The sequence below is a fragment of the Hemiscyllium ocellatum genome, chromosome 4 (genome assembly GCF_020745735.1).
Source record: "Hemiscyllium ocellatum isolate sHemOce1 chromosome 4, sHemOce1.pat.X.cur, whole genome shotgun sequence".
Lineage (NCBI taxonomy): Eukaryota > Metazoa > Chordata > Chondrichthyes > Orectolobiformes > Hemiscylliidae > Hemiscyllium > Hemiscyllium ocellatum.
In genome coordinates, this window is record NC_083404.1 from 99,008,419 (window position 1) to 99,025,176 (window position 16,758).

A 16,758-nucleotide genomic window follows, 5' to 3' on the forward strand; every position below is an offset into this window, starting at 1 on the left:
ATAAACCTCTATAAAGTCACCCCTCAACCTCCTATGCTCCAGTGAAAAACGTCCCAGCCTTTTCAGTCTATTTTTCCATCTCAAATCCTCCACTCCTGGAAACATCCTGGTAAATCTTTTTTGAACTCTCTCTCGTATAGAAGAGTGACCAGAACTGTACACAGTAAACAGAACAGGCCTCACCAACATCCTATACAACCTTAAAATAATGTCTCAACTCTTATACTCAACTGGGCAATGGAGGCAAGTACATTGAATGCCTTTTCAACCATGCTGACTACCCTGGAATGCAAATTTCAAAGAATTATGTACCTAAAAATAGGTGTTCGACAATACTACGCAGGGCCCTACCATTAATTGTATAAATCCTGTCCTTTTTAGCATTACCAAAATGCAATATCTTACTTTTATCCAAATTAAACTCCAGCTGCCAGTCCTCAGCCCATTGACCTAATTGATCAATATCTCTTTTTAATCTTCGATAAGCTTCTTCACTGTCCAATATCCCATCAATTTTGAAGTCATCTGCAAACTTACTAACTATGCCTCCTATATTCTCATTCAAATCATTTACATAAACAACAAATAAAAGTGGACCCAGTACCAATCCCTGCAGAACACCTCTGATCACAGGACTCCAGTCTGAAAAACAACCCTTCACCACCCACCGTGTTTCCTACCATCAAGCCAATTTTGTATGCAATTATTAGCTCACTCTGAATCCCATGTGATCTAACTTCAGTATTTAATCTACCATGAGGAAACTTGTCAAAGGCTTTTTTATCTTCATTACTTGCTTTCCCACCTATTTTTATGTCATGCACAAACTAATCTATAGTACACTAACTCTAATCTTCCAAGTCATTAAATACATACAGTTAATAATTGTGGCCCAGTGCTGATCTTGTGGCATTCTCCTAGTTATAGGTTGCCATCCTGAAAATAGCCTCCTTATCCCAACTCTCTTTTATTGATTGGCTTATCTCCACCCATGCTAATATACTATCTCCATTTTACTCATTTTGATGATCAAAAATCAATGCAATGCTATCTAAAGGAATATACAACGACTCTACCTCCACTGCTCTCTAGGAAACAGAATTCCACAGCCCAACAGCCCTCAGAGAATACAAAATCTTCCCATCTCCATCTAAAATGGGAGACTCTTATTTTTAAACTAGTTATAGTTTCTCCTACAAAGGGAACCATCCTTTCAGCATCTACGTGTCAATTCCCCTCAGGACCTTTTTTTTTAATAAGATCACTTCTCATTTATATAAAATTCAATGGATATATAAGCCCAATCTGTTCAATCTTTCCACATAAAATAACACCTTCATCCCAGGAATAGGTCAAATGAACCTTCTCTAAATTGCTTCTAACACAGTACACCGTATTCCAGATAGGTTCTCATTAATGTCCGATACAACTCAGCAAAAGTTTCCTTACTTTTCTGTTCCATTCTTCTCACAATATTGATGTACCTGCATACCAACTTTCTCTGATTCACATTTATGAACACCCAGATCGCTGTGTAAAGAGTTTTACAATCACTCATGGTTTTTCACAACCATGTTCAAATAACAGGCTGCTTTTCTATTCTTCTGTCAAAGTGGACAGGTATGTTTTCCTGCATTATACACTATTTTATAATGTTCTTCCCACTCAATTAGCCTAAATCACTTTGCCGACTTTTTCTGATTCCGCTCACCATTTACTTTCTTATCCATGTCTCATCAGCACATTTAGCAACCATGCCATTGGTCCCTTCATCCAAATCATTTAAATGGATCAGTGCTGGGAGGGGTCCTCTACTTTTCGTCATTTATATAAATGATTTGGATGTGAACATAAGAGATATAGATGGTAAGTTTGCAGATGACACCAAAATGGGAGGTGTAGTGGACACTGAAGAGTGTTACCTCAGATTACAAGAGGATCTTGATCAGATGGGCCAAAGGGCTGAGAAGTGGCAGATGGAGTTTAATTCAGATACATGCGAGGTCCTGCATTTTAGGAAAGCAAATCCTAGCAGGACTTATACAATTAATGGCAAGGTCCGAGGAGTGCAGGTTCATACCTCCTTGAAAGTGGAGTTGCAGGTCAATAGGATAGTGAGCAAGGCGTTTGGTATGTTTTCCTTTATTGGTCAGAGTATTGAGTACAGGAGTTAGGAGGTCATGTTGCAGCTGTACAGGACATTGGTTAGACCACTGTTGATATAGTGCATGCAGCTCTGGTCTCCTTCCTATCGGAAAGATGTTGTGAAACTTGGAAGGGTTCAGAAAAGATTTACAAGGATGTTGCCAGCTATAGGGAGAGGCTGAACAGGCTGGGGCTGTTTTCCCTGGAGCGTCGGAGGCTGAGGGATGACCTTTTAGAGGTTTACAAAATTATGAGTGGCATGGATAGGGTAAATAGACAAGGTATTTTCCCTGAGTTGGGGGAGCCCAGAACTAGAGAGCATAAGTTGAAGGTGATAGGGGAAAGATATAAAAGAGACCTAAGGGGCAACCTTTTCACGCAGAGGGTGGTACGTGTATGGAACGAGCTGCCAGAGGAAGTGATGGAGGTTGGTACAATTGCAACATTTAAAAGGCATTTGGATGGGTATATGAATAGGAAGGGTTTGGAGGGATATGGGCTGGGTGCTGGCAGGTGGGACTATATTGGGTTGGGATGTCTGGTCGGCATAGACGGGTTGGACCAAAGTGTCTGTTTCCATGCTGTACATCTCTATGACTCTAAATAGATCAAATATAGTTGACACTCTATCACTGAACCCTGCGCTACTCCTCAAAAGACAACTTGCCATTTGGAAAATTATCCAGTTAGCCTTACTCACTGGGTCCTGTTAGCTAATCAAGAATCCTTTAACCACATGGTCTGGTCCACCCTACATCATGAGCTATTACTTTGTGTGGGAACTTTTGATGTGGCAATTTATCAAACATATTTTAGAAATCTAAGTATCCACCATCTAAGGTATCTCCTTTATCCATATTATCTATTACATTATACAATAACTCATAAATTAATCAAACATGGTTTCACTTTCACACAACTAACTTCACTCTGCCTAACTGCATTAACGTTTTCTAAATGTCCTACTGTAACCTCCTGAATAATAGTTATGCTTTTCCCTATGACAAACTTTAATCTAACTGGCCTGTAGTTATCTCCTTCCTTTCTTGAATAATATTTGCTATTTTACAATCTCATGGAAACTTTCAAGATCAAAGGAGTTTTTGAATAACCATTTTTATTCGGACTCCTGAAGTCCATCAGGTTCCGGGGCCTTGTCAGTCTCTAGTGCTAATAGTTTTTCACTATCATTCCCCTTGTGATTACAGTTGTTAAGTTCATCCCTCTCTTTCACCTCTTGATTACAAATATTTCTCGGTTGATATTTGATTCTCTTACAGTCAAAGAAGGCACAAAATGTCTGTTCAACACTTCTTAACAAATTCGTACTGGCTGTTCCTTCTCAACCCATTCTTCTCCCTTTGAGAATTAATTTTGTCCTAGACATTGGTCTCAAGTAGTTTTCCATCTTTAACGTGAAACTGATTGGCCTGTAGTAATTCTTAATACGTATACACAATCATTTAATTTTGCTCTTCAGGATCACATGTCCTGCAACTGATTTGGAACTTGCATAGCTCCAGTTACTACGCGATAAACTGTCACAGCGAGACAACATAACATAATAGGGTGAAAATATGACAGGCATATTAACAAGATATCCATTATTTTGTATATTTTATTACGAATTGCTTCCGTTATAGCAAGTCAGTTAACAGTTCTGTCACATGCAGTAGTTGCATTTAATTAAAAGTAAATTATTGTAATGCAACCCAGAAGCAGAAGTTGCAAAAATTCACCAAACATCAGGTCATCAAAAATTATGACGTCATTCACATCTTACCACTGAAGAATAGCAGTGGATATGGCTGACTAGTCATTTCTTTGCATACAAACACTCACACAAACTAAATATAAAAAGAGTTACAAATATAGTAAACATCAAGATACACAGAGTGAAGTGGAGACATGAAAAACTATGCTATTGTCATACAGGTTTGATTCCCCAGAACAGCTGAGTTCACAATCTGAGAAAGATATTAAGGATTTAAACTCAATTTTTATGAAGGTAATGCCGTTCAGCAGGCAAGTTGGGCAAAATGGGAAGGATTTGGGTAGCCGTAATTGGAACAAGTTAGAGTTTATGCAGGATACCTGTTGGAATGTTGCAAAGGGGAAATTGCTGGGGAGCCCATCACTTTAAGTGTATCCAAACTAAGCTATTGAGAAATTCACAAATGAACTTGCTATTTACCCGATGTACAGTGCACACTCTCTCACTGTATGTTCACTTATAAAATACCCACGTCCAGGCTCCCTTAATTACAGGTAGTCGGCAGTGAAGCTTTAGGAATCCCAAGGGATAAAGTGGAACTAAACCAGTTGAAAGCCCATAGCTTAACCAGTTCAAAACATTAGGAGCTTCCAACTGCTCAGCTAGCTACGCTTACCTTTCCTAAACAGGGAATTAAACCAAGTGGAAAGGATCACAGCCTCACTAGAAAACCTTTCATTTTAGATTCCATTAATGAACTGGATTGGCAAACTAGTCTATCAATAGTATTGCAAATCCAGGTGATGGATTGTTAACTCTACGTTTCCATTCCAATCTACCACTGGACAAAGGCAATGAACAAATTTTGGTTGTATTCTCATTTAACACAGAAAAAGTCCAGGGCTCCTTAGAGGGCAGAGAAAAAGTACTAAATAAATAGATGAGGAAATAGATGTTAATCAATGGAGGAAGTGATTAGTCGAACTGGCAGAAAGCAAATAGTTGACAAGGCTTTTAAACTGATGAAAGAAAAGAATTATGGGATTATGGGAAGACAGTGCCCACAGCGTTTTCGGCTTTTATTTCAGATTTCCAACATCAATAGTATTTTGCTTTTGTACACAAAGGCTAGAAGAAGAACTGAAGTCTGCCACCAAGAAGACTTGTTGGCCAAGGCGGCAGATTAAAGGACAACACTGAAATGAGATAAGACAGAGATTTAATGCTAACAGTGACGATTTAGAATATAATAGGATTGGGGACAAGTAGTTGATACAAAACAAAAGGGACAGGAGTGACGAATGAGCAAACTTAATTGACTTAAGTATAACTAGTGACTCCAATGATGTTAATTGTTGCATACTACCTGGCCAAATTGGAAACATTTTCCCATAAACTGAAAAATATAGAGAAAAGGATTGCAAAGATAATTCTGGATAGGAGCAAAAGTAACAGGGTAGTTGTTATGGGGACTTTAACTTTCGAAATATTGACTGGAAACACTATAGTTTGAGTACTTTAGATGGGTCAGTTTTTGTCCAATGTGTGCAGGAGAATTTCCTGACACAATATGTAGATAGGCCAACAAGAGGCGAGACCACATTGGATTTGGTACTGGGTAATGAACCAGGTCAGGTGTTAAATTTACAGCACTTTGGTGATAGTGACCACAATTTGGTTATGTTTACCTTAGCAATGGAAAGGGATAGGTTATATCACAGGATAAGAGTTATAGATGGGGAAAAGGCAATTATGATGCAATTAGGCAAGATTTAGGCTGCATAGGATGGGGAAGAAATTGCAGGGGATGGGCACAATTGAAATGTGGAGCTTGTTCAAGGATCAGCTATTGTGTGTCCTTGAAAAGTATGTACGTGTCAGGCAGGGAGGAAGTGGTCAAGTGAGGGAACTGTGGTTCACTAAGGGGGTTGAATCTCTTGTTAAGAGGAAGAAGGACACTTGTGTAAAGATGAGATGTGAACACTCAGTTCGAGCACTTGAGAGTTACAAGTTAGCCAGAAAGGACCTACAGAGAGAGCTAAGAAGAGCCAGAAGGGGAAAGAGAAATTGTTGGTGGATAGGATCAAGGAAAACTCTAAAGCTTTCTATAGGTATGTCAGGAATAAAAGAATGATGAGAGGAAGGTTAGGGCCAATCAAGGACAGTAGTGGGAAGTTGTGTATGGTGACCGAGGAGATAAGAGGGGCGCTAAATGAATATTTTTTGCCGTATTCACACAGGAAAAATATAATGTTGTCAAGGAGAATACTGTGATACAGGCTATTAGACTAGATGGGTTTGACGTTCATAAGGAGGTGTTAGCAATTCTGAAAAATGTGAAAATAGATAAATCCCCTGGGCCAGATGGGATTTATCCTAGGATTCTCTGGGAAGCTAGGGAGGAGATTACAGTGCTTCTATCTTTGGTCTTTATGTCATCATTGTTTACAGGAATAGTGCCAGAAGATTGAAGGAGAGCAAATGTTCCGTTGTTCAAGAAGGGAAGTCAAGACAACCCTGGAAATTATAGACCTGTGAGCCTTACATCGGTTGTGGGCAAAGTGTTGGAAAGGATTTTAAAAGATAGGATTTTCAATTATCTAAAAAAGAATAATTTGATTAGGGATAGTCAACATGGTTTTGTGAAGAGTAGGTCGTGCCTCACAAACCTTATTGAGTTCTTTGAGAAGGTGACCAAACAGGTAGATGAGGGTAAAGTGGTTGATACGGTGTATATGGATTTCAGTAAAGGTTCCCCATGGTAGGCTATTGCAGAAAATACCAGCGCATGGGATTGAGGACAATTTAGCAGTTTGGATCAGAAATTGGCTTGCCGTAAGAAGACAAAGGGTGATGGTTGATGGGAAATATTCATCCTGGAGTTCAGTTGTTAGTGGTGTACCACAAAGATCTGTTTTGGGGCCACTGATGTTGTCATTTTATAAATGACCTGGATGAGGGCATAGAAGGATGCGTTAGTAAATTTGAGGATGACACTAAAGTCGGTGGAGTTGTGGACAGTGATGAAGGATGTTGCAGGTTACAGAGGGACATAGATAAGCTGCAGAGCTGGGCTGAGAGGTGGCAAACGGAGTTTAATGTGGGGAAGTGTGAGGTGATTCACTTTGAAAGGAGTAACAGGAATACACAGTACTGGGCTAATGGTAAGATTCTTGGTAACGTAGATGAGAAGAGAGATCTCGGTGTCCATGTGCATAAATCACTGCAAGTTGCCACCCAGGAATAGGGTTGTTGAGAAGGTGTATGGCGTGTTAGGTTTTACTGGTGGAGGGATTGAGTTTCAGGGCCATGAGGTACAAAACTATACAAAACTCTGGTGCAGCCGCACTTGGAGTATTACGTACAGATCTGGTCGCTGCATTATAGAAAGCATGTGGAAGCATTAGAAAGGGTTCAGAGGAGATTTGCCAAGATGTGCCTGGTCTGAAGGGAAGGTCTTATGAAGAAAGGCTGAGGGACCTGAGGCTGTTTTCAATACAGAGAAGAAGGTTGGCAGGTGACTTAATAGAGGCGTACAAGATGATCAGGGGATTAGATAGGGTGGGCAGTAAGAGCCTTTTTCCTCGGATGGTGATGGCTAGCACGAGGAGATATAGCTTTAAATTGAGGGGTGATAGATATAGGACAGTTGTCGGAGGTAGTTTCTTTACTCAGAGTATAGTGAGGGCTTGAAACACCCTGCCTGCAATGCCAACTTTAAGGGCATTTAAATGGTCATTAGATAAACATATGGATGATAATGGAATAGTGTAAGTTAGATGGGCTTCAGATTGGTTTCACAGGTCGGTGCAACATCCAGGGCTGAAGGGCCTGTAGTGCGCTGTAATGTTCCATGTTCGACATTCTAATGGCTATTTCCAAATGATCAGGTCTATGTTTAAACTCTTTGATAAATAATGTGTCAAAAAATTGGTGGAATTTCCTAATTAATGCACAAAGATATTTGGACTAATTCTTCAGCAAAATATAATGATTTACTCTATAATTGGTAAGTTAAGACTTTTATAGTTATTTCAAAATCTGGAATATGCAATACTAAAAGAATTAATACCTATCTGTTTCCGGTAGTGATCAATTGGGATTTTAGAAGCAGCAGCATCTTTCCTTCCCATTTTCAGTGTTGCACAGAATATCTACAAGTTAAGAACAGTGTGATCAGGAGGTATGTTCAAAAAGAAACTCAAATATTTTAATAATGATTATTTAACTTAATGAGTTCTAACTCTAATTAAAGTGAATTGCCCCTTTAAAATCACTTTGCAACATAAATTAAGATATTCATCTCTCCATTTCATATTTTCGAACAAAGTTTAGGTGGACACCCAATTCTTCTTCCAAAAAAATTTGTTTCCATTATTCCATAGGATGCAAGTGTTGTTGACAAAGTAAACATTTGTTGTCCATCTGTAATTTCCTTGAGAAGGTGATGGTGAGCAGCCTGTGAATTGAGACAGTCCATGATACAGAGCTGCCAGCTGGAAAACCTCAGGATATTGATCCAGTTTACGATGAAGCAACTTGAAGACACAGGAGGATGTTGATTTGGAGGGCTGCTGTTGAAGAAACCTGGAAGAGTTGTCCATTTTGTTAATGCTACACACTGCAGCCATGATGTGGTGATGGGTGAATGCTTAAGGAAGTTGACAGGATGTAGATTAAATAGGTTGCTTTATCCTGGCTGGTTTCAAGCTTCCTGAGTGTTGCTGTTCTGATTTTTTTTTTGTTTCAGTTTTCTAAGTCAAAGGGCAACATTCTGAAAGAAAAGGCAGATATGCCCCTGTACTCAACAACCTAGTAGAGAGATTTGCATTAAATTGTCACTAAAATCAATGGGCTAAATATTCTGATGGTCTCCGCAGCACTGACTGGAAGTGATCACTGGAACCATAAGGAATCCTAAATGCAGTTGACTCCCTGGGTATTATACAGAAATTGAAAATTCTAAAAGGACTACCCAGCATCTGTAATGCTCAAAAAGAAATCCATTAAAAAATTCTTATCCAGTTTCACAAAGTTACCCAGGAAAATTTAGAATGCCAAAAACTTAGTCTAACCTCTGTGGTCACTATTATACTGACTCCCTACTCATCTTTTACACCATTACAATCCCCCAAACCTCTAACAAGTATCCAACCAATAAGCCCTACCCCAAACCTGCACAATTCCAACCACACTCCTCCAGGAACCAACATCCCACTGTTGCTGGCCTCAAACCCCCAGATCCAAACGTATCCCTTGCACCTACCAGCCTGACAGCAAAATCCAATCTGTCAAACTGACGTCACCCTGGACGAAATTTCATCTCTTCTGGACCTAAACACCCTATCTTTCCCCCTCCCAATTTGGTCTGACATCTCTTGGCCGTCCTGAAGTACAAGAGAACTGTTGGCCTTTAGGTACATTACACAACCCTGAAAGAGCTGGGATCGGAGCTGTTGGCCAGGAACTTGGAGCTCAATCATAATACCAAAACCTGGAATGAAGTGACAATCTGACTATGGTTGCCATTCCTCAGAAAATCCAAATCAATAAGCTTTATGTTTCAGACACATCCTAACGGCAGAAATTTCATAATACAAGACGCCAATTGAAATGTTTTCAATGCCCCCCCTTTGCTGAAATCGTATCTTTCACCTTGGGATTTTTCATGTCATACTCAATTATAAGACCTCAAAACCGCATTGGCCTCATTTAGTGAAGACCAATGCAGCTATCCAATCAGACTTTGTAATTTCCCTATTTTAGTTGGAAAGAGCTATGTCTTTCTGGCACAGCAATGGGGTTGCTATTTTTCAAATAAGCTTGGTGACAGAAAGCAATACTTGATCTATTTTGCCTGTTTTCCAATCCAATATACTTAAATCCTTGCAGCATGGCTTCCAATTTTAAGTCCATTTATGAATGTTTTCAAATTCATTCCTACCATACCACAAATACAGTCATAGAGTCATAGAGATGTACAGCATGGAAACAGATCCTTCGGTCCAACTCGTCCATGCCGACCAGATATCCCAACCCAATCTCGTCCCATTTGCCAGCACTTGGCTCATATCCCTCTGAACCTGTCATATTCATGTACCCATCCAGATGCCTTTTAAATGTTGCAACTGGACCAGCCTCCACCATTTCCTCTGGAAGCTCATTCCATACATGCACCACCCTCTGTGTGAAAATGTTGCCCAATTTAGTCTTTTTTATATCTTTCCCCTCTCACCCTAAACCTATGCCCGCTAGTTCTGGACTCCCCACCCCAGGGAAAAGACTTTGTCTATCTATCCTATCCATGCGCCCCATGATTTTATAAACCTGTAAAAGGTCACCCCTCAGCCTCCGAAGCTCCACAGAAAACAGCCCCAGCCTATTCAGCCTCTCCCTTTAGCTCAAATCCTCCAACCCGGGCAACATCCTTTTCTGAACCCTTTCAAGTTTCACAACATCCTTTGATAGGAAGGAGACCAGAACTGCACACAATAATCCTAAAGTAGCTTAGCCAATGTCCTGTATAGCTGCAACATGACCACCCAACTCCTGTACTCAATACTCTGACCAATGAAGGAAAGCATACCAAATGCCTTTTTCACTATCCTATCTACCTGCATCTCTACTTTCAAGAAGCTATGAACCTGCACTCCAAGGTCTCTTTGTTCAGCAACACTCCCTAAGACTTTACCATTAAGTATATAAGTCCTGCTAAGATTTGCTTTCCCAAAATGCAGCACCTCACACTTATCTAAATTAAACTCCATCTGCCACTCCTCAGCCCACTGGCCCATCTGATCAAGATCTCATTGTAATCTGAGGTAATCTTCTTCGCTGTCCACTACACCTCCAATTTTGGTGTCATGTGAAAACTTACTAACTATACCTCCTATGTTTACATCCAAATCATTTACATAAATGATGAAAATAAGTGGACCCAGCACTGATCTTTGTGGCACTCCATTGGTTACAGGCCTCCATTCTGAAAAACCACCAGCCTGTCTTCTACCTTTAGCTAGTTCTCCCAGTATTGAGTTCTAACCTTGCTAACCAGTCTCCCATGGGGAACCTTGTCGAAAGCCTCATTGAAGTCCATATAGAACATGTCCACTGCTCTGCCCTCATCAATCTTCTTTGTTACTTCTTCAAAACACTTAATAAATTTGTGAGACATGATTTCTCACACACAAATCAGTCCTTGCCTTTCCAAATACATGTAAATCCTGTCCGTCAGGATTCCCTCCAACAACTTGCCCACCACTGATGTCAGGGTCACCGGTCTATAGTTCCGTGGCTTTGCCTTACCACCTTTCTGAAATAATGGTACTGTGTTAGCAAACCTCCAGTCTTCCGGCACCTCATCTATGACTATCGATGATACAAATATCTCAGCAAGAGGCCCAGCAATCATTTCGCTAGCATCACACAGAGTTCTAGGGTACACCTGATCAGGTCCTTTATGCATTTCAAGACATCCAGCACTTCCTCCTCTGTAATATGGACATTTTTCAAGTTGTCACCATCTATTTCTACCAGCCTTTCCTATATCTACCAGCCTTTCCTTTCACCCTAACAGGAATATACTTTCTCTGGACTCTCGCAATCTCATTTCTGAAGGCTTCACATTTTCCAGCCATCTCTTTACCTGTGAACATCTGCCCCCAATTAGCTTTTGAAAGTCCTTGCCTATTACCATCAAAATTAGCCTTTCTCCAATTTAGAACTTCAACATTTAGATCCGGTCTATTCTTTTCCACCATTATTTTAAAATTAATAGAATTATGGTCGCTGGCCCCAAAGTGCTCCCCCACTGACACCTCAGTCGCTTGCCCTGCTTTTTTTCCCAAGAATAGGCCAAGTTTTGCACCTTCTCTAGTCGGTATATCCACATAATGAACTGGAAAATTTTCTTGTACATATTTACCAAATTTCTCTCCATCTGAATCCTTAACACTATGCCAGTCCCAGTCTACACTGGAAAGTTAAAATCCCCTACCATAACCACCCTATTATTCTTACAGATAACTGAAATCTCCTGACAAATTTGTTTCTCAATTTCCCTCTGACTATTAGGGGGTCTATAATACAATCCCAATAAGTTTTTCATCCCTTGCTTATTTCTCAGTTCCAGCCAAAAGCTTCCGTGGATGTATTTCCAGAAATATCCTCCCTCTGTACAGCTGTAATGCTATCCCTTATCAAAAACGCCATGCCCCCCTATCTCTCTTACTTCCCTTTCTGTCCTTCCTGTATCATTCGTATCCTGGAACATTGAGCTGCCCATCCTGCCCATCCCTGACCCATGTTTCTGCAATTGCTATGATATACCAGTCCCATGTTCCTAACCATGCTCTGAGTTCATCTGCCTTCCTTGTTAGGCCCTTTGCATTGAAGTAAATGCAGTTTAATTTGCCAGTCCTACCTTGGCCCTGACTGATTCGCTTCTCTTCTCAACTGTACCAGTCTCAGATTAACCTCTTTCCTCACTATTTCCTTGGGTCCCTACCTCCCACCTTACTAGTTTAAATCCTCCTGAGCAGCTCTAGCAAATCTCCCTGCCAGTATATTTGTCCCCTTCCAATTCAGGTGCAATCTGTCCTTCTTGTACAGGTCACTGCTACCCCAAAAGAGATTCCAATGATCCAAAAATGTGAATCCTTCTCCCATACACCACCTCCTCAGCCATGCATTCATCTGCTCTATCCTTCTATTCCTGCCCTCACTAGCTCGTAGCACTGGGACTAATCCAGATCTTACTATCTTCGAGATCCTCCTTTTTAAATTCCTGCCTAACTCTCTATATTTTCCTTTTTCCCCTCCTATGTCATTGGTTCCAATGTGTACAATGTGGACAATGACCTCCTACTTGTTCCTCTCCCCTTTGAGAACATTCTGCACCCTCTCTGAGGCATCCTTGATAGTGGCACCAGAGACACAACACATCATTCTCATTTTTCGCTGCTGGCTGCAGAAATGTTTATTTGTGCCTTTCTCTGGATATCCCCTATTACAATCAATCACTTGGAACCTGACATACCCCTCATTATATTAGAGCCTATCTTGATACCAGAAACTTGGCTGTTCATTCTTCATTCCCCTGAGATTCCATGACCCTTTACATTTTCCAAAACAGCATCCTTGTTTGAAATGGGGATAGCCACAGAGGACTCATGCACTATCTGCCTACCCCTCCTACCTGTCCTAGAGTCAACCCAAATAAAATCATGCATCATAAAGATGCCTGATAGCTGTCCACTATGGTCCCAGTAAATCAGTGCAGGGTCTGCTTTCAACTGGAGACAGACAATTTTAATAAGACAGACCTTACTAAGAACTACCAAACACCAGAGGCATCATATCGGCCATAAAAATAAGTGTCACGGCTATACTGCCGCCTCTTTTGAAAGGCACAGAAAGACTTAATTTCTGGCTAATCCCCCTGCAGAAATGCAGCATTAAAAACAACTGGTCTACACTGTCAAGTATTCGTTTATAGTAATCCAGGAACATCTTCAAAAACACTTTTCCTGCTATGAAGGAACTTACAATTATACCTTGATCCTCATTTTTCTTCAGAAACTCATACCACTAGTCTGTTTTCAAGCTGCTCTCTTTAAAATAAACCATACCTCCTTATTTGAAACTGGTTTTCATTTCCCTTACATTGTGTCTTAAGGTTTGAGAATGTTTTTGTGAGATTTTAGCTTTAATGAAAGTCTTTCTGCTTGTTTGCAATGCATTCAAATGATGCAAAACGTTACAGCTAATTGTGGTCACCTTCTTAGTTTTCAGCTAATCACTTACGGCTGATGGAACTTTTGGTTTTCTATTGAAAAGTAACTGGCGTAAAAAACATCCTCCCATTGCACGCAGCAAATTCTTAGCCATGGAAAGCCAAGCTTTACTTTTTGGTTGATCTGTCAAAATTTTAGGAACCATTTTATCTAATATCAAATAGTTTATTTCACACACCCCCATTGCTAAAAGGACTTTCTACTACCATATTCATTATGATTATGTTAATGTTTGCACACAAATTCATCATCAGCAAATTTCCCTCATTAGGAGGGAGAAATATTGCAAGTGTTCCAAGTCCAGTCCCTAACCACATTTCTGATATCTTAACTACAAATATTTTCCTATCCTTTACAATCATAGAATCCCTGCAGTGTAGACGTAGGCTATTCAGCCCATCGAGTCCATACCGACCTTCCAAACAGCAACCCATCCCCCCCCCCCCCCCCCCCCCCCACCCTATCCCTGTAACTCTGTATTTTCTCTGGCCAATTCGTCTAATGTGCACATCTTTGGAACGAGAGAGGAAGCTGGAGCACCCAAAGATATGGGGAGTATGTGCAAACTACACACACACACACACCATCGAATTGAACTCTAACATCACAGTGCTAATCACTGTCCCACTGTGTCACCCCAGTGTTATATCTTTTATTGTCAACTGAATAAATCTGATTGCCAAGTCTACACAAGATAAAATGAATGTTTTCTTCTCTCTCTTAAACCTTCAAATTTAGAGATAGTGCCTAAATTAAATTTCTTGCTCAGTTTTGAATTACTATTGGCTAGGATAGTGTCCTTTAGTATTTCTTATAAATCTCACATCTATCGTTTACCTTCTCAATCAGCTTATTGTATTCTTTATCCTTTTCCAAACACTGGAGGACTAATAAGCAAATTGTTCAAGTAGTTTTAACATAATTTATTTTTTTTTGTTTTCTAAATTTCTGCCTGAAATCAATGACACAGCTGTAATCTCTTTAGTTGGGGGTCTGTTCCTGTAAAAGGAAGAAATAATATCCCAATTGCGTAAATTTTCCAAACACAATAGGACAAGTGACAAAATTTATCATTTGCCATATTCAGTTTCAGCTACATGTTCTTCACTGGCTACTTAATAACAATATTTCACTGGATACATCCGTACTAATAGAGTACAGTAATTGATTCTAGTTATTTTACAAGCAATGACTACTGTTTTCAAAGATTTTCATGTGTTATCATCGCCAGACCTGAAACTGGTGGAACCTCAATTCCTTAACTTTGCTCCTATCCTTAGTAATCAATTGTCTCACAACACACAGCTGAAAGATTCTGTCACCAACACCAATAGATCACATGACATAGGAGCAGAAATTAGGCCTTTCAGCCCTTTGAGTCTGCTATGCCATTCAATCATGGTTGACAGGTTTCTCCATCCCATTTTCCTGCTTTTTCCCCATGACCAAGAAGATCAAAGGTTATCAAGAACTTATATATCTTTGTTTTAAATATACTCAATGACCTGGCCTCCGCAGCCTTCTGTAACAGTGACTTCCATAGATTCACCATCTCTAGCTGAAGATGTTTCTCCTTATCTCCATTCTAAAGAGTCTTCCCTTCACTCTAAGGCTGTGCCTTCAGGTCCTTGTCTCTCCTGCCAATGGAAACATCTTCCCAACGTCAGCTCTCCTTGGTCTAATCACTCTAGAATTTGAAGTATCTTTCCAATGTGCCCTTATAGTGACTGACTTTCCTCCATATCACTGTTGACAAGCTTTCAGCAAGGAATGCAAAACAATTGAGGTCAACATTCTCAATAACAGCCCTGAAACTGATAATCCATTGGCCTTTAAGGCTGGGCATGATCTCAAATGCAAATATTTGCAATGGCGTATAAGATTAAGTTATTGGGCATACGCCTGTAGGTTGTTTCCCTAGAAGTTTCATATATAAACAAATTACTAACTTGAGTTTGATCTTGACTTTAAGTTTATACTTTTAGAAACCAGGCAGAACCTAAAACGGAGGGAAGAGTTCATCAATACATTTTTGAATAGAGTGGTGAGGAGAGAGGGTGGAGAGAAACGTGTGCTGCCAGGAAGTTTGTAAGTCAGTGGGGGAGGGAAGGGGGGAAAATAGAAATACTCTAGTGGTAGGGGACTCAATAGTTAGACGGATTGACAGGAGACTTTGTGGTCAGGAACGGGTCTCCCGGAAGGTACATTGTCTTCCCGGTGCCAGGGTCCGGGATGTCGCTGATCAGGTTTATAGGATTCTGAAGGGGGATGGTGAGCAGCCAGAAATCATGGTACATATTGGCACCAATGATACAGCCAGGAAAGGGACTGAGGATTTGCAAAGTGACAACAGAGAGCAAGGCTGGAAGCTGAAAGGCAGGACGAGTCGTTTAGTGATCTCAGGTTTGCTACCGGTGCCGCAAGATGGCGAGGTGAGGAACAGTCAGCGAGTGCAGCTTAACACATGGCTGTGAGGCTGATGCAAGATGGACAGCTTCAAATACTTAGACCATTGGGATGCCTTCTGAGGAAGGTGGGACCTGTACGTTAAGGATGGGTTGCACTTCAACAGAAGGGTGGGAGATTTGCTCGTGTGATTCGGGAGGGTTTAAACTAGTTTGACAGAGGGGTGGAAACCAGAGGCAAACGTCTGAAAGGGGGTAGTTGTAGATGGGGCAGTGACAGGATGTAGTGAATCTATCTGGAAATTTTTCATGTGATGAAACAAAGGGATCAGTTAAAGTGTGTCTGCTTTAATGCAGGGAGTGTCAGAAATAAGAGTGATAAACTTAAGAGTATGGATCAGTACTTGGGACTATGATGTTGTGGCCATAATGGAGATGTGGGTTTCACAGGGATAGAAATGGTTCCTTGATGTTCCAGGGTTTAGAATGCTTAAAAAGAACAGGGAGCGTGGAAAAAGAGAAGGGTGTGTAGCATTGCTAATCAGAGAATGCATCACAGCTACAGAAACCAAGGTTGTCAAGGAAGGTTTGTCTGCTGAGTCAGTATGGATGGAAGTTAGGAACAGCAAGGGTGCAGCCACCTCATCAGAGGTTTTCTACACACTCCCTAATAGCAGTAGGGAGATCAAAGAACTCATAG

At 40.5% G+C, this 16,758-nt stretch overlaps 1 protein-coding gene across 4 annotated transcripts in view; it reads right to left on the reverse strand.

Moving 5' to 3' along the window:
* triqk (triple QxxK/R motif containing) overlaps positions 1 to 16,758 on the reverse strand; it is a 93,587-nt gene that overhangs the window by 34,415 nt on the left and 42,414 nt on the right. For all 4 annotated transcript variants that reach the window (XM_060823655.1, XM_060823657.1, XM_060823656.1 and 1 more), the window contains one exon: positions 7,932 to 8,013. In XM_060823655.1, the coding sequence (XP_060679638.1) occupies positions 7,932 to 8,013 (82 nt within the window). The remainder of the gene's footprint in view (positions 1 to 7,931; positions 8,014 to 16,758) is intronic.